Genomic DNA, 18,933 nt, shown 5'->3' on the forward strand with positions numbered 1-18,933 from the left:
ATCCTTTTGCTGCCACAAAGGGATAAAGCCAGTTGTGTGATGTGAGGTTGTGAGTGCCTGTCTTAGTTACAATTCTGTACCATCTGGGATAAGCTGCCCTTATAGAGTCCATAACTTAGGAGAGAGATGTGTAGTCAATTAGTCAAACTGTTTGGTACAAAGGGGTAATTTCTGCCCTACAAAACAGCTTTTATATGCAGTATAAACACTTTGAAATAGAAGAAAACATCTGATAAATAACACAAGAGATCATGTATTTACACAGTTTATTGGACATACATACACCATGAAAAGGGTGTACCTAATTTTTGCAGCCTGAAGGTCAAAATACCAATAGATCTTCTTCATTTTAGCAGTCATAGTGCAGAATGTATACAGTTTACTGACCGTAAAAAAAGAGCAAAAACATTGACGCTGGTACAAGAACCTCCCAGAAAATGAAGTTGAAAATGTCCTTTAAAAACTGCAATTAAATGGAGAACTGAAGCACGTTATGGAACACACGCAACCCCTCTAAACGTCTCACATGACCAAACTGCTTTCATTCCCCGTGTCTTTCACTTGCAGCCCCAACACAAAAGATCCATTCTTCACACACATCCATCCGAAGACAGTGGTTCTGTTGAGCAAATCAGCTGCACGTCAACAGCTATTGATCTGCCCCGCGTGTAGCAACATACGAAAAGAGAACGAGCACCCGTTACTCTCAGGAATATACAGATATTTACCACAGTTTTCCTTGCTTTAGAAAAAAAAAAACAAGTTTAAAAAAAAAAAAAAAAAGCTTACAGCATATTATTTACAAATACATAATCATGAACATGAGTGAGCCGTTCTGAGCCTTTGTGATGGCACTCTTTCAAGCAGCATTTACAGTCATTGTCAGGCTAATGTCAGCTTATTTGTGTTCTCCTTGTCCTCTGGGTTGGAAAGGTGGCCCATATTCTGTGCACAGCGCCATAAATAGTCACTTGATAATTGTCAGTAGAGTGGTCTAATTTTTCTTGTGAAGAAACTTCATCTTGTTTCCTGTATCAAACACAATTAGCAAACGTGTATGAAGCACTTATTTTGAACCAGCATTACATTCTACATGGAGAACAGATGAAAGCAGTAACCCCCTGAGAACGTTCCCTCTTTTTGAGGAAGGCGGCATTAGAACCAGGTGGTTTACTGTGTAGGACTTCAACAACCCTACTCCAGGAAGACCAATTGGTTCATGTAAATAAACTTTAAAAAAAAAACGACCCTCCTCCCCAAGTTAAAATAGTATAATAAATAAATATACAAAAGCACTGGCTGCCTGTGCGTGTGCATGTGCGTGTGCGTGTTCCTGTGCGTGTTCCTGTACCTGTACCTGTACCTGTACCAGTGTGCCTGTATGTGCACGAGTGCGAGAGCCTCTACCATTAGACGTAGCCATTGCAAAGTTCCGCTACTTTCCCCAGAACAAGCTTCTTGTAGATTAATGGAAATAAAGCCAGGTCTTCTTAGCAAACAAAGGAAAACTCACCAAGACCTCGCAAAAATTTGTTAACTCCGCTTTGTTCAGTGTCTGGGAGTTCTTCCAAATACTGTTCAACCCTTTGCTCAAACAGACCTGGAAGAAATAGAAAGTTGCTTACAGTTCTTACTGTATAGAACAGAGAAACGGGCGCAAACAGAACCAATAATAGTGTATCAAAGGTTGTGAGTATACACATCAATTGAGTGAGTGAAAAAGACTTAAGTGGGTTTGGAGTCCTTAAAGTGAATTAATGTAAATGTGTCACCCTGGAAAAGAGGTGCAGCTCTTTCGGAAGATGCTTCCACACATCTACTAGGGCAAGGCAGCAGTGTCCCCAAAGCACAAACCTCTCCAGGATCATAAACAAGAAAAAAAATACATCGTGCAAAACAGTTTTATAAAAGTAAAATGTACACAAGAGCAGTGGACAGAGTACACTCACATGCTCCAGGTAAGTAAAAGAATTTGGACCACTCTTGATCTAACGATTGCGCCGCCCCGAACACTCATTCCTGCAGTTTCCGGCTTCTTCTCTGTTGATTCACGAGCGCACTTCCGGGTAGCGGACGTCACCGGAGGGGAGAATCAGACTGGCTCTGGTTATGGCTTCTGCTTGCAGGAGTGGAGGAGAGAGACTAGGGACACAGAAATCCCACCCTACGCGTTTCACTCAGTTCTGTGTAACCCTGAGGAAGCTCACAGAACTGAGTGAAATGCGTAGGGTGGGATTTCTGCGTGCCTATCGTCTCTCCTCCACTCCTGCAAGTAGAATCAGAAACCGGAGCCACCATGATCCTCCCCTCCGGTGACGTCAGCTAGCCGGAAGTGCGGTCGTGAGAAGAAGACGGCAACTGCAGGAACGAGTGTTCAGGACGGCGTGTCTTTAGACCCAGAGTTGTCCAGTTGCTTTTACATACCTGGAGCATGTGAGGGTACTCTGTCCACTGCTCTTGTGTACATTTTACTTTTATAAAACTGTTTTGCACGATGTCTACATCTTTTTTCTCCACATAAACATTGGGAGTTTACACTTATAGACACGTCCTAAAAGAAAAGACCAAGACACAATATATCACTGACAACGCCTCATATTTTCTGACACCACCTGAGTGGGCAATTTATAGTAATTCTGAGCACATTTTATCACTTGCAGCAATTTTGCACTATGTATATTTTTTCTTTTTTTTAATGATCCTGGAGAGGTTTGCGCTTCAGTTCTTGCTGAGTGAAAGGTCCCCTCATATTTTTTCCCAACTATCTTTTACATTTACCACATCCTGGCATATGTTCATTAAGTTTCGTTGTCCACTATATAGAAGCATAAACCTGTCTAATGTGCAACTGCAAGTTTCTTACTATATTATAAAAAAAAAAGTTTTGTCCGCCCCTTCGTGAGATGTAGCTCATTGGTGATATCATAATGCACATAGCCTGGTGGCAGATATGGAGAGTCAGATAGTTGTAAAGTTTAGACTGAAAGCAGACAAAGAAAGAAAGTGTCAGATAACATTTGAGGGTAGAGCAAGGATACTGGAGGAGAGAGGTGGAAAGAATCATAGGCATTACATAAAAGAGACGTGGGGGAGAGAGAGGAGTGGAGGAGAGAGAGGGTGGGGAAAGAGTAACAGAAGGTCAAATGGCATCTTTAAGTAGATTATTACAATGCATGTTTAAATTGGTAAGATAATGTAAAACCATGTGCTACGGGCATTTAAACTGTTGAATATAGGGATATATCAAATAAGTAAACATGGGAAAGATGTTGATCCAGGGAGAAATCTGATTGCCATTATTGGAGTCAGGCAGGAATTCATTTTTCCCCTTATGAGACATTGCTGGACAATGTTCACTGGGGTTTTTTGTTTGCCTTTCTCTGGGTCAATATAAATGTAAACACAAATATAGGATAAAGTATCTGTCATCTAACATAGGTTGGAATTGATGGACATTTATCTTTTTTCAACATCATATACTATGTAACTATGTAACAGTACTATATAATAATTGAAATAGGAGCTTACCTTTTGCCCTGCATTTTCTGAGCTCTCTATCCTGAATAAACCCAGCAAACATTTGTGATTCCATGAAGACCTCCAGGAAGCGGCGGATACTCTTGGAGGCCACAGACTTGCGGAAGGCTTCCCTTTGAAAGGCTCGCCCTCCTTTGTCGTTCGGCGTCAAGAAAAGAGAATAGTGGCCAATGGTTTCCACAAAGAACCGGATGAAAACTTCTGAGACCAATCCATTCAGGCTGTTACACTCTGTGTGGAGGAAAAGAGATGTCACAACTAACACAAAAAAAGATCAGCACTTCCCGTTCTACATTATCTTGTGTATGAATGGGTATATATATATATATCTCAGAAAAAAAGAAGAAAATATAGTAGCGCCAATAGGTAAATAAATAACCACCTAATATAATTAATTATGTGGCAAAATAACAACTGAGGCATTCTAACAAAAGCTCATAAATATATGAGGGAACAATATATTGTTATGTATATAAATTCATTCAGTATTGTATTAGTACATAAACCAATATAGATATATGGAACATAGACACACATCAATGAACAACACAAAACATAGAATAACCAGTCCCAGAAGTGTCCTGTCGGTTGTAAAAAAGAGTCTAGGCTAGGCTAGCTGCAGAGGAGGGTAACATCAGCAAAGGAAGAAGTCACACGACACTATCACACTGGTATCGATGCATTCATTCAATACACCAGTTGCTAGAGTGCCCAACTGATAGATCCAAAAAGTTTCCCTTCTACATAATATCCTAAATCTACCACCTCCTAATGTAAGGGGCGATATTTGTTCCAGTCTCATGATAGTCATGGAACTTGGATCTGTGTTATGAACAAGGTTAATATTACATGACACACTATGCAAATTATTGCCGTTTACCACATTGCGCCTATGCTCCAAGAAGCGCTGCGGTTGATTGTACCCATAATCCTCTGATGAAGTCGCCTTGAGCAACAAAACGCGGTGTTTCTCAAGATTACGTCATCATGCGGAGACGTGATCGGGCCGGATCGTGTCCAGTGCTGCCATTGTGGCTGCGAGTATTCAGCTCGCTATACAACGGGACTCCGTCTTCACCATCCATGCTTGCCAGCTGTTCGTGAGCAAATCCATGCCTCTCTTTCTCTCTCTCTCTCTCTCTCTCTCTCTCTCTCTCTCATTGAAGCAAAACATCTGCCAGCTGCAACATTACAGTTTGCGACTTTTATGAATGGTTTACTACTTGTATTTACCACTTTTATTAATGGTTTACTACTTGTATTCACCACTTTTATTAATGGTTTACTACTTGTATTCACCACTTTTATTAATGGTTTACTTCTTGTATTTACCACTTTTATTAATGGTTTACTACTTGTATTCACCACTTTTATGAATTCCTGCATAGTATAGTACTATATGATGCTGTCTTTAACTGGAACAAAGGGTTGATATTTATTCATGTTTATTGCATATGATGGATGCTACTTTACACCTAGATGCAGAATATATCATGTTAAAACTGCAGTAAGACAGTAAATGCCACGCTGTTTATTGGAACTATGCAAAGTTTTGTATATTTGATAAATTCTCCCATCCCTCTATATGTTTATACCAACATGCAATAAACAAAATAGCTGCGGAGGGCCTGGCCAGCGCTGAATGTTGAGGCCCAGCCAGAGATATGGCCCAACTTCTGCATCCAGCTGCCGGGCCTCTATTTCCTGCCGCTGCTCGGCGCCGACTCCCGGCTCTCCACAGCTGCTAGCTCATCCCATGCCGGGCCTTTCTCTGCCCAACTGGTGCGCGCCGGAAGCTGAGCCTGACTTCCGGGTGCACCAAGCTTCCGGCACGCACCGGTTGGGGAAGAGAGGCCTTGCATGGGACGAGGAAGCAGCCGAGGAGATCCGGGGCCTGGCAGCGGCAACTAGAGGCCGGGCCCAGCTGCCGGGCTTTTGGTTGCCTCCGTCTGAGAGCCCCATCTCTCCGCAGCTGGTGCTTCCTCTTCCTACGCCGAACCTCTCTCTCCAACCTGGGTGGCACACGGAAGTCAGGCTCAGCCTCCAGCTTGCACCGGCGGGAGAGAGGCCCGGTGTGGGACGAGCAAGCAGCAGCTGGGGAGAGCCGGGGCACGGTGGCAGCGCGAAACAGAGGTAAGTGTAAAGTGTATTTGTGGGGGTGGGGGGTGGTGGCAAATGTATTAGTTGGGGGATGGTAAGTGTATTTGTGGGGGTGGGGAATTGTATTTGTGGAAATGGGGAATTGTGTTGGGGGGTGGTGTCTGTATCTGGGGGGTAGTGGTGTCTGTATTGGGATGGGGTATTGTGTGTGTACTGGGGGGTATGGGTATTGGGGGGAATTGTGTGTGTGGCCAGGGGAGGAGGGGGAAATGAATGTGAAGAAAGGGAGGATTGAGTGAGAGGGGGTAATTAAGTGATAGCGGGGGGGAGGAGAGGGGGTGTAAGAAGAGAGGGGTGGAGAGAGTGGGGAAGAGTGACAGAGGGGGAAGAGAAATACAGATGTGAAAGGGGCGGCCTTTCCAGGCCAATGACATGGGGGGGAGAAGGGTGGCGCCGACACTGGGAGGCAGCGACAACATGAGAGGGATGGGGGGCCAGGGCGAAGCTCTAGTCCTGGGCCCCAGGAAATCTGTCTGCGGCCCTGGTCACATGGGCCAATAGGAAGCCGCACCAATGACGTCACGGTTTTTCTTTGGACCACAGGACCTGAGATCTCTGAACAGAGGATATATTGTGAACCCTGGTAGCCCAGAAGAGCAGCTACCGGCACCCAATTTGCAAGTAAGTATCTCCGGAAGCAGTGTATAAAGATTTAGGCCCATATTCACCAAGTGGTGATTTTCCATAAAACACCTTCCGACTCCTGAACATGCCTAACTGCCCCTTCAGTGTCCAGCAAGTTGTCTCCCAGCGCCAGAAGGCGTCTTATTGAACAACGCCACCAAGTAAATATGGTAAATAATGATATAGCAAGCCAAAAAACCCTAATTACTATATGTCATCCCAACGACACTGAATGATATGAAGTAAGCCATAAGATATGTAATAACCAAGTCAGTGCAGAATTCCCGGCTAAAACTCACAATGGATACATTTACTGCACATCACTTGTAAGAGCCTCGTACCTTCATCCGAATCGCTATCGGAATCCTGATTAATTAGTTCATTCTTTCTCTCTAGAGCCTGCTCCAGAGCTGCTTGCAACTTCCGGGGTAACAGCGCGTCTTCATCGTCCATCTGCGCCAAAAGGAAAAATCTTTAGGCTTTGTATTTAACAGGGATCCTCAAATGTGAGCCCACGTTTTGGCACAAGGCAGACGTAGCCAGCTTTATCTCACTTCCTGACCGCGCAGAATATCGCGTTATGATAATGCAGAATATCGCAGAGCCTCCATAGGATTCAATGGCAGTGGTAACGCAAAAAGTCACAACACATTCTACCGTAGCGCGACAGTATAAGATAACCCTGGCTACGTCCACAGTTTATATGATGACATAGAGAGTTTGATATGTATGTGCGTGTATTCTTGTTTCCTACTGCGTTCGAGATTTACATGAATAAGCGTTAAAAAAACAACTTAATACTGTAGCTCAGGGGTTCTCACCTCCAGTCCTCAAGCCCCTCCAACAGGTCGGGTTTACAGGATATCCCAGCTTCAGCAGAGATGGCTCAATCGAAGACTGAGCCTCTGATTGAGCTGTGCTGAAGCAAGGACTGATTGCACCACGTGTGTGCTGAAGGAGGAACAGATTGAGCCGCCTGTGCTGAAGCAGGGATACGATATCCTTACAACCTGACCTGTTGGGGTGGGGGGTAGGAAGGGCTTGTGAACGGGCGTTGAGAACCCCCTGCTGTAGCTAGAAACTTTTTAAATACAAAATAATCGATGGGCCCGGACTTGTTTGACAGGGAGTACATACCCGGGAAAAAAACATCAAACAAAAGAAAAGGGATTTTATGAATAATGTATAAAGAAAAGGTGTTAAAGCAGTGTGAAATTCTGTTTTATTCTGCTGTAAATAAGCCATATGGTTATACATTGACATGATGCCAGTATGCAGAGTGTTCTGCAGATAAAACGGTTTATTTGATCTACACTATGAATAAATCTATTTTATCCTCATGGTAAGTGTGTAATTAAATACTAGAAGTACAATGGTAGCACCGCTGCTCTGTTTGAGACATTACCCAATGCCCCGCAGAATATGGGCACATAAATCACGCCGTTTAATGACCACACACTTGAAAACAGCATTTCATTTAAAAAAAAAAAAATTCCTGCGGGTAAATAAAATCCTCCACTCACCTGTCTTATAAACCGATCCGACCCCAGGTCCACCAACAAGGCCTAAATATGGGGGGACATAAACAGGCTCATGAGAAATAATACAGAATTAAGAGGTCTGTGTGTTAACTGATCTGTATCTGGTCACTTAGAGCAGGGCTGCTCAATTCCAGTCCTCAAGCCCCCCCCTCCTCTCTCAACAGGTCAGGTTTTCTAAATATCCCTGCTTTGGCACAGGTGGCTCAATCAGTCCCTGCTTCAGCACAGGTGACTCAATCAGTCCCTGCTTCAGCCTTCGTCTGAGCCCTTGAATGAGCCACCTGTGCTGAAGCAGGAATATCCTGAAACCTGACCTGTTTGGGGGTGGGGGGGGGGGGTGGGGTTGCGCTTGAGGACGGAAGTTGAGCAACTCCTGTCTTAGAGAGATGTTAACAGAGATGAGACGTAATGCCGCATTCCCACCTAGGTGCGATGTTTCATATGTTAAAACGCAGATGAAAACACCCCAGACAATTAGCATTTTTAAATACTTGGCTGTGGCCATCACATGCTTTGAAGGGTTTTTACAATCTGCAGGGAACCTCTTTTAGTGATCAGACAGTTCGTCAATCCCAGAATCTCATTGTGTATTTGGATTTTTAAAGCAATGAAAATATATATATATATAGAATGTGTGTATATATATATATATATATATATATATATATATATATATATATATATATATATATATCAAAAAATAAATAGATGGTACCGTTCTGTGGCTAACAAAATGCTTTTATTTGTGCGAGCTTTCGAGATCAGTGTATCTCGAAAGCTCGCACAAATAAAAGCATTTCGTTAGCCACAGAACGGTATCATCTATTTATTTTTTGATTTTTGACGCACGGCTAACACGGTACTGATACCTCCACATATACTGTATATATATATATAAAAACGAAAGTCGGAATAGCGGTCACTGCTCTCCGAACCAGAATACAGAAACCAAATGCAGTAAAATCAGGTACTTATTTATTCATCCCCATAGGAAGAAAGAACATACACAAGATGTGCACTCTGACGTGTTTCGTCTCCGTAAAGGAAACTTTATCAAAGTTTCCTTTACGGAGACGAAACGCGTCAGAGTGCACATCTTGTGTATGTTCTTTCTTCCTATGGGGATGAATAAATAAGTACCTGATTTTACTGCGCTTGATTTCTGTATCCTGGTTCAGAGAGCAGTGACCGCTATTCCGACTTTCGTTTTTTCTATTGCACAACGGCTGGAGCACGCAGTGTCGGTGGTCTACGGGGACGTCTGGGCATTCCAGAAATCAAGGCGGACAGACAGGCATCATCCTGTATTCCGGCCAGCTGGACCTTTGAGTGTGAGACATGGGGTGTGGTGAGGAGAGCTACGAGGAACCTGTGAGTATTCTGTGGGGCACTTGCAGCAGTGTTCCCATAGTTGCTTTGGACTGCACACAGCTCCTTAGTCCCCACCCTGGCTGAGTCTAATGTAACACACTCGCGATAATCTACAAGCCATTAAGTCTTTATTATGTCCCCTGTACACCGATTCATCCGAAGGATCTTACCATCATATCTGCTATATAATACATACAGTGCTATTGATTGAGCACCGGACTTGGAGGTTTATTCCTCACTTTTTCCATATATATATATATATATATATATATATATATATATATATATATATATATAAATTATTTACAATAATTATTTTCAGACTGGTACATTTACCTCTGCTACACTTACCCCTTCCCGCCCAGGCAGTGAAGGGATTCATTATTTCACTACTGGGACTTCTAAGGCTAACACAGAAGGCATTGAAGCTCAGGATATTGTGATTCTCTTAGGCCGAGCTCCCGGTGGTAGCCTGGGCGCGCGCTTCCGTGCGAACTCCTGCAGCCCCAGCGATGCGTGCGCTAGCTGCAGGAGATGGGTCGCGGCGATCGGGGGCGTGGCGGGGTGCACGGTGAGCGCGTCACGGAGCTGGTTCGCCCTCGTTGGCTGAACCAGCTCCCGTGACGCTGACGTCACGCGACTGCGGCCCGCCATTTGAATTTCTGTTGTGGCGGGAAAATGTAGCTGCGTCAACGCGCGGGCACTTGAGGAACTACCTTAGACAATCAGGTAAGAGTCCTTGAAGTGCGCGCGGATGCAAGCGTGCGCACGTAGCTATGCCGCCACCGTGAGTTCGGCCTTACAGTGGGAGAAGGTTGCCCAATACTCACCTCTTCCACAGGCAGATCCTTCAGTTTAGGCAGTGAACTGGACAGCAGGCCCACAAGGAATGGCGTTGGGCAACAGACAATGTCAATCATAGAAGACGGCAGGACAGGTATAAAAGTGTGTTGCCAGGAGAACGGATACAGCAAAGCTACGACCGCATGAGAGCAGCTGGACAGGGTGCTGAGGACAGACAAAGAGTGCAAATACACATTTGTAGTTATCATAGTTTGTCCAGGCACAGTGCTATTAATTTATTCAACCATTTGTTTTAATGTTACTCATTGCAAACACTTATTAAAAGAGGTTGACTGAAAATAAAGGTAAAATGGACACTGACCAACTGGGACTGACCCTGAAAGGCTTAAAATATGTTGTTGTTTTTTTAAATTTTTACTAAAGTCAGCACCCGATCACCCTTGTTGGTAAATAGTTTAGATTACTTTTTGATCTATTTGTTTCAGTAATTACATCATCAATAATATAGACAAACTTTTTCGCCCCTAGGTGGCAGTGCATTTCCTCTCCAACTTTCCCATTTGCATTGTAAGAAGAGTTGGTTTATAGTAGGATTTGTAGGTTTCCTTACTTCCCAATAATAACTTTATTTCATATGCTTTTTAATTTGTTTATGAATCACCTTGAGGTTGGCATAGAGAGCAAAGTCTCCATCTTCGCTGATGACACTAAATTGTGTAAGGTTGTAGAATCAGAGCAGGATGTAATTTCTCTCCAGAAGGACTTGGAGAGGCTGGAAACTTGGGCAGATAAATGGCAGGTGAGGGACGTAAACATAATTATGCCTCTTTATAAAGCATTAGTAAGACCACACCTTAAATATAGAGTACAGATGTGGGACACCATAGAAAAGTCATTATGGAACTAGAAAAAGTGCAGAGAAGAGCTACCAAATTAATAAAGGGGATACAAATCTGATTTATAAGGAGAGGCTGGCTTAATTAGATTTGTTTACATTAGAAAAGAGGAGTGTAAGAGGGGATATGATAACTATATACAAATATATTTGGGGACAGTACAAGGAGCTTCCACACAAAAAACCTATTCATCCCAAGGGCAGTACAAACGACTCGGGGCCATCCCTTAAGGTTAAAGGAAAGGAGATTTCACCAGCAACAAAGGAAAGGGTTCTTTACAGTAAGGGCAGCTACAATGTGGAATTCATTACCCATGGAGACTGTGATGGCAGATACAATAGATATCATTAAAAAAAAAAAGTTAGACATCTTCTTTACAAAGGAAATATACACAGGGATATAATAAGTAAACATGGGAAGGATGTTGATCCAGGGAGTAATCTGATTGCCAATATTTGGATTCAGGAAGGAATTTATTATTCCCCTTATGAAATATCATTAGATGAAATTTCACTGGAGTTTTTTTTGTTTGCCTTCCTTTTCAACATCATCTACTATGTAACTATGTAACTATATAGCGCTTTTCTCCAAATGGGACCCAAAGCGCGTCACAATGACAGTATAGTGCGCGATACACAGCACATAGGATTGTTACACACAGTCCCTGCCCAGGTGAGCTTACAATCTATGTTTTTTGGTGCCTGTGGCACAGGGAGATAAAGGGACTTGCCCAAGGTCACAAGGAGCTGACACCGCGAATTGAACCAGGCTCCCCTGCTTCAAACTCTATGTCACTGTTCACAGAGTCAGAGCCTTTCCTAGTTCTAATAAATCTGTAACCAGTGCTGTGCTCGGCTATACCACATTTGTAGATACCATGCTTCATCAGGTATGGCTGAGATCAATGTTAAAAGTTTGTCATATGCCGCATTTGCACTGCTGGAGTTCCCAAAAATGAATAATTTATCCAAGCATTGCAATAAGAACAATCCATCAAACTACACGGGCTAACCAATGCATATGTAACTGCTTTGCAAGTAATAGGTTACAATTTTGCTGTGCTGGATTTATACCACACTGAAATTATCTGATAATTCAAAACCCTTCTCTTTTGTGGTCCCAATAAAACAACATATGAAACCCCTACAATCATGGTTAATAACCATCCTTTACTTTAGCCCTAGTCTTGCCATGTGTTTCATTGTACTGGCAGAGGATCTAGAAAAGCCATACTGCCTACAGACCAAACATTAACTACGATGGTTCTTTGGGAATAAACCCTTTTATTGCAGGGATTGATATTCTGGCATAGAGCAGGGGTATTCAACTCCAATCCTAGAGACCCCCCCCCCCCTTTCAGGATATCCCTGCTTTGGCACAGGTCGTGCAGTTTTTGACTGAGTCACTGCTTGATCCACCTGTGCTGAAGCTAACATTAAAACCCAACCTATTGGGGGCTCTTGAGGACTGGAGTTGAGCACCCCCGCCTAGAGGACCTTTAGACCCAGAAAAGGTGCAATGTTTTTTTCCATGTTGACCTTGTCTGTGTGTCATTTTGTTATCAAAAGTCACAGCCAACACATTGTTTTCACTACGCGTGAACTTGTAACTCTTGCCCTTGGTTTTAAACTGTTCATTCAAAACTGCCCCATCACGACATCCATCAGCAATGCTTAGTGCACCTTCAGACACATTCTCTTTTGAATAATTATTCAGATGTTCTCAAATTCAGCATTATCCAATAGATGTGGGTCTTAGTCCCGTGTAACTCATAGCAGAAAATGGCTACACAGTGTACCTAAAGCAGACACATGCTGTGTTCATTTATTTTATTATTTACAGCTTATATTTATTCTTTCCCCTTTATTCTAACAAACATCAGATCTACAGTTCAAGAACTGTTTCATCTGTTCAATCCACAAATAAAAAAAAAGTCCACTAGCAATAATTGCAACAAGCCAATCAAGAAGGGTGGAACAGTCGCGACCCGTGGTTTCCAACCTTTTTTTGTTAAGGAACCCTATCGTGGTGATGTTAAATTCTGCGGAAACCCGAGCCTCTCTAATAGTGTGCCTGAGATCAGATGCATTGTAAGGAACCCCAACCCTCTCTAATAGCGCGTCTGAGATCAGATGCATTGTAAGGAACCTCCAACCCTCTCTAAGGCCGAGTCCATAGACGGACAGGCCGTGCTGAGGCGTGCGGACGCTCTGCGCTGAGCCCCTGCATCCTCAATGAGGATGCCTTGAGAGGGGGCTCACGTGAGCGTCCGCAGGCGTGCTGACGAGATGGAGGTTTCAGCCGAGCGCCAAGCTGTTTTTCAGCGCCCTGTCAGCTGAAAACCTCCAATCACAGCACAGCAGCGTCAACGTCACGGCGCCGTCGGTGCCGTGACATTGACGTCAGTGCGTCGCGGGCGATTGGCCCAGCGACGTCACTGCCCCGCCTCCAACCACCTCCCCCCAGCTCCCTTCGCGCACGCTGGCTCGCCTGCAAGTCCGTGCAATCGCGCTGACTGAAGCAGGCGAGCCTCAGCGTTAGCGCGGCTCCGCTCTCCCCACCCCTCTATGGCCCGGGCCTTATAGCGCGTCTGAGATCAGATGCATTGTAAGGACCCCCAACCCTCTCTAATAGCACGTCTGAGATCAGATGTATTGTGAGGAACCCCAACCCTCTCTAATAGCGCGTCTGAGATCAGATGCATTGTAAGGAACCCCAACCCTCTCCAATAGCGCGTCTGAGATCAGATGCAATGTAAATTCTTCTGTATTTGGTACAATTTTCAAATGACCTTAAAATTGCAGGGAACCATTTCGGGATGCCCGGGGACCTCAAGGGTTCCTAGGAACCCCTGTTGAAAAACATTGGTCTAAACATACAGTATGCAACATTGCTCTTCTTCATTTGCAAGCTGGCTATAATGTCTGCGACCAAGCTGCCCTCCCAAAAATGTTTGGATGACACATTTATTGCTCAGGCCAGGACAACATGATCCAGTTACTAAATTCGACAAGATAAAATAATCACAAATAATGTTGATCATTGGGGGGTTGATAACTACAGCAAGCGTCTACAATAGGCTCTCTCACTTGCTCACCTTTTTACCACCATACCGTAGCAAAACAAAAGGATTCCAAAACGCTTATTGAGTACGCTGCAGGGTGCATTAAAACTAAACATGTGTAGCTTTTGCACATACAGTAAATCTGTAAAGCAAACATTTCCCATAGCAATTGAATCCATTTCGCTACTGCCCAGAGCAAGCCGGTTTTGTAACTAGTCTATTTTGTGTGCAGGGTAAGTGACGTTCGTGCTTTAAAAATGTCCTATTCCCACGGTCCCATGTCTGCAATTCTCCAGAAATATATACACATCTACCACTGACCCCTATAGTGCTGGAGGGCAGTGTAATGTATTGGAAGGCAGTATGTTGTCTGTCTGTCAGCATATATAGTACAAGTGGGCTGAGTCTCCTACAGCAAGTGATAAGAAGCCAACTACTGTAGGAGCAAAAGAAATTGTCTGATAATAATCCCACACTTTTATTCCTACAGTCCGCAGAATGCTGTATTTAAATCCACATACTCGTGTGTACGGTGAAATGCAAGTTATATTTCCCCTGCTTTCAAAATATACCATCTCTTTCTACTTTCTACTAGAACAGGAGTGGGCAACTCCAGTCCTCAAGGGCCACCGACAGGTCAGGTTATTTGGGTATTCCTGCTTCAGCACAGGCGGCTCAATAAGGTGCGCAGTCAATGCCTGAGCCACCTGTGCTGAAGCAGGGATAAAACCTGACCTGTTGGTGGCCCTTGAGAACTGGAGTTGCCCACTCCAGCACTGGAACATTTAATGGTGATGACAATGAAGTCATTCACACACAACTTTAGTTTGGTACTAATCCAGGTACTAATCCATGTTTTAACTCAAAGGTATTTTATAGGGCATAGTGACCAGAAACTAATCATTTTAATTCACATCATCACAATTCATTTTATTATAGTTGCAAAAAAAATAATTAAAATCATCAAAAATAGGGTCGGGAAGTCCAAAGTTAACTCTACGTTGCCAGGCGGGACAGCAATGCTTGCTCTGTATTGCTGGCACATCTGGCCAGCAATTTTAATATGCCTGCCATGTACGAACCATCGCCACTTTGTAAACTGGCACAAAATAAATGCAAGATGCTTTAATATATTGAAGATGAAAGAATTAAAATGCTGCTCTTAAAGTAGCAGTCCAAGCTGCCGTTCCCCCCTTTAATATGTGCATCAATACAATCCACACAATGATAAGTAATTAGATAAGTGGCCGATCGATCCGTTCTCCTTTGATCGATCAGAGAAGATTTGGCTTGGGGGGGTTCGCTAAATGGCTGTCAGTGCAGCAGAAGAGGACCAAAGATGTCAAGTTCTGTGGGGAAGATCATGTGACCAGGCAGTCACTAGATACAGTTGGTGCACTGCTTGAGAGAGGGCAGGGATCAAAAAGAGGTGTGCCAGACAGAGCCAGTTTCAGAAGAGCAAGGGGATGTGACTTTGTAGATGGTTGCTATAGAAACAAAAAATGCTTGTTACATTATACTACATTAAAAATGTAATTTAGAGTTGTTTTTTAAAAAAAAAAAAAAGTATTTTCTCATAGTACAGAACGGATTTATTTTTAAAAAAAGGCGCACACATAGGATATTGCTTGAACTGCAGCATTAAGCCCCATTCACTTCCATTTACTTGACCTCGGAGCCTGTGAGGAAGCTCCCTCTCCTTCCCTCCCCCAACACACACATAAATAAACCCACAACAAAGGTCTGGAGGTACAAAGGCCACGGCTTTATTGACACAAATAATAAACCTTGGTAAGTGCCAACCCCCTGCCAGCGTGCTCTCCCCCGGGTAAAAGCCAATGGCACCCCAACCATGGCCCGCAAGGCTACTTGAATGACTCTCTGTTGGAAATGTATAACACATGAACATATAATGCACAAAATACACAATAATCAAACGCACCAAATTCTATCTGAGAGTTGGTGGAGATAAACTCCAGTTTGAACACATGGCATATGACACCATTATGATCGATATACTTCACTAACAGAGAATGTATGCTAGCTCAATCAACCACATGCATCACAGAATACTATAATTAATTAGTAGGTATTAGTATCCTATTCCGAAATGACATTGACCATTAAGTTAACCTAGACATATATATTGAGGAAGACAAAATCTAATAGCAATAATAAAAAAATAATTCATTAGCAAGGATGAATTAGCAACTAATTAATGCGTATATTGTGCATTATATGTTCATATGTTATAAGTTTCCAACAGAGAGTCATAACAAGTAGACTTATTTATTGATACTAGAATTGTATCTATGGTTAACATGAAGGGTATTACCCCCTAGGTTCTATGACTAATTTGTTTGGATTTGCATATAATCTCCATCTTTTTGTATATATAGGATGTATTCATATGAGATGTTTGCGTATATGTTTACTGGATGGTTATGTAAAAAGTATAGTATAGAGAGATTATACCACATCATGTTGGATAAAAGATCTACAGTATATTAACATCAGAGAGTAACAAACAAATATATCCAGGAATAACCTCTGATAGGTTAAATCAGTAGTTTATTGTGTATCACTATGATAATATAAAGCTCTCTCTATACTGATATAGACTCTATCTGTATTTGTGTAACTATCTGTATTTGCTTAAGCATGCTATTAACTATTCATAGACCACTTATACTTTCTAATTACTATGTTTATAATCAAGTTACAAGTGGACATTATAGAGATCTTGAAAAGGATATGACACTCTAATTAGGGAACCAATGTGAAAGAGGAGGTGACTACATAAGGAGGTAGGGAGAAGCAAATAATCATTAACCCCTGAAGAAGCCTAACGGTGAAACGCGCAGGGTGTGTGTTTCAGTAAGGAGATCATCAGCTCTTGTCCCGCTGTTCAGTGGAAGTTGCAGTATTGGTGAGAGCTTCGGGAGCTCAGTGGAGCCTGGCCGGTGCAATACATCCCAGATCGTGCGAGATGAGAGTTGGCCATCCCGCGTGACGCAAACGTGGTGAGAGAGAGGTGAGAAGCTGGTTGTGTATCGGCAGGTACGGAGGAACTCCAACCTAACCCCACCACCCAGAGGAGCGCGGGAGCGGGCAGAGAAGAGAGGATAAGCCAGTCCTGCGGGGAGGCTTACTCACGGAGGCATGCCATTCAAACCAGGTATAACTTTCTTACAACAGGGATATACTGTAGCTAGAGAGTGGAGATGACTTGGTTCTTATGGGACTCTTGTATTGCTGTAACAGACCAAATGCTGATTTGAACAGGAATTGAGTGTGAGAGACTCAGTTCACATCAACTCTCCTATTGCTTTCAAATGTTATTTTAAGTTTGAGTTTATTACCTTATGCTTAAGGTTTTATATATTTTTAATAAATAGTATTATACTATTTGTGCTATTTATGGTTATCTCACCCATATGATATAAACCTAAACGGAGAAGGAAAAATCCCAAAAGTACTACGGGGATCTTGCAGAAGGGTGCCATTCTTGATCAAGGGAATCCCTGGTTCCAGAACCCTGTCAAGAGATCCAGATCCAGTGTCTCTGGAGAAAGGCTTGATCTCTTACCCTTTACGGAAGACCCGATACAGACATACTACTCTATGTTCTCCCTCCCCTTCCTCTGTGCCTAGGTCATCTCCATCATCCAAATTGTCACGGCAATTGTGGGGTCGAGGACCTAACTGGCAGCACCGAATAGGGAAAGTATAGTCACTGGTATCACCTTCTCCGGTATATATTATATATTGATTGTTTATTCACAAATTCAGTATAATGTGTTTTATTGTTCACATTTTTGATAATTGTTCATTGTACTGCTTATTGTTCTTCACACACACACACACACACACACACACACACACACACACACACACACACACACACACACACACACACACACACACACACACACACACACACACACACACACTTATTTTTTTGAAAGGGGAACAAATACAACACAATATACAATATAATTATACTACTTTCATGTTATCACACAAAGGGACGGGTGGACGGGACTTCTTTCCCAGGGAGCAGACTACTTTCCCGCCCCTTCCCTTTTTTGGATCCCCTAAGCCCCCCCTGTGACACAGTGAGAAGGGGAGGGGCAAGGGGAGAGCAAAGGGGAGGGGCGGGAAAAATCAGCATGTGCATCAGCCCAGCGGGAGAGGGGAAGCAATGCGCAGTCCAGCGCCACAGGTGAGTGAAAGCAAGGGGGGGTGAGGAAGAGACTGGAAGAGAACTGAAAATGGCTTAAAGAATATTGAATTTACCCTATAGTGTCAATTGAATGCCAAATTTAGCTTGATGCACAGAACTCAAACACACTTCACTCATTAAGAAAAGATTAATTCAGAGGGAAATGGGTGGGGGTAAAATAGTACAGTACATGCAAACTATTCATTAGTATTTATTTCTTTTTTTTAAATGTTGCCGTGAAATTTGGTGACCAAAATGGGGGTTATAAATAAAAGTAGCAATCCTGCTAATTTTACCCATCCCTCTTTATTTTTGGTTTACAGTATTCAGGTTTTCAGGTGCCCCATGGCGTAGTAGCTACATCATAATCTTACTACTCGTTTTACTATGGAGGGGAATCTGGCTCAGGACCGCGGAAAGCGATCGGTCAAGAAGTGGAACGGAAGAGGAGGACTCCTGTTCTCATCACTTGATCAGGAGAGGGGCCGAGCCACTGAACATGATAATGAATAAGATATTGCCAGCTGCAAGCACCCAACTCCAGTTTCAATATGGCAGGGCTGTGCCAACTCCGGTCTTCAAGGGCCACCAACGGTGCAGGTTTTAAAGATATCCCTTCTGCAGCACAGATGGCTCAATCAGTGGCTCAGCCTCTGTGCTGAAGCAGGGATATCCTTAAATCCTGACCTGCTGGTGGCCCTTGAGGACTGG

At 43.2% G+C, this 18,933-nt stretch overlaps 1 protein-coding gene across 4 annotated transcripts in view; it reads right to left on the bottom strand.

Annotated features, from left to right (window-relative positions):
• Nucleotides 1-249: 249 nt before the first annotated feature.
• DENND2B (DENN domain containing 2B) overlaps nt 250-18,933 on the bottom strand; it is a 249,736-nt gene continuing 231,052 nt past the window's right edge. For all 4 annotated transcript variants that reach the window (XM_075567048.1, XM_075567050.1, XM_075567047.1 and 1 more), the window contains 6 exons: nt 10,064-10,241; nt 7,845-7,886; nt 6,663-6,774; nt 3,529-3,768; nt 1,514-1,600; nt 250-1,029 (listed from right to left, as the gene is read on the bottom strand). In XM_075567048.1, coding sequence (XP_075423163.1) covers nt 995-1,029; nt 1,514-1,600; nt 3,529-3,768; nt 6,663-6,774; nt 7,845-7,886; nt 10,064-10,241 — 694 coding nt within the window. In that variant the 3' untranslated portion in view covers nt 250-994. The remainder of the gene's footprint in view (nt 1,030-1,513; nt 1,601-3,528; nt 3,769-6,662; nt 6,775-7,844; nt 7,887-10,063; nt 10,242-18,933) is intronic.

Source organism: Ascaphus truei, chromosome 12, assembly GCF_040206685.1.
Source record: "Ascaphus truei isolate aAscTru1 chromosome 12, aAscTru1.hap1, whole genome shotgun sequence".
Lineage (NCBI taxonomy): Eukaryota > Metazoa > Chordata > Amphibia > Anura > Ascaphidae > Ascaphus > Ascaphus truei.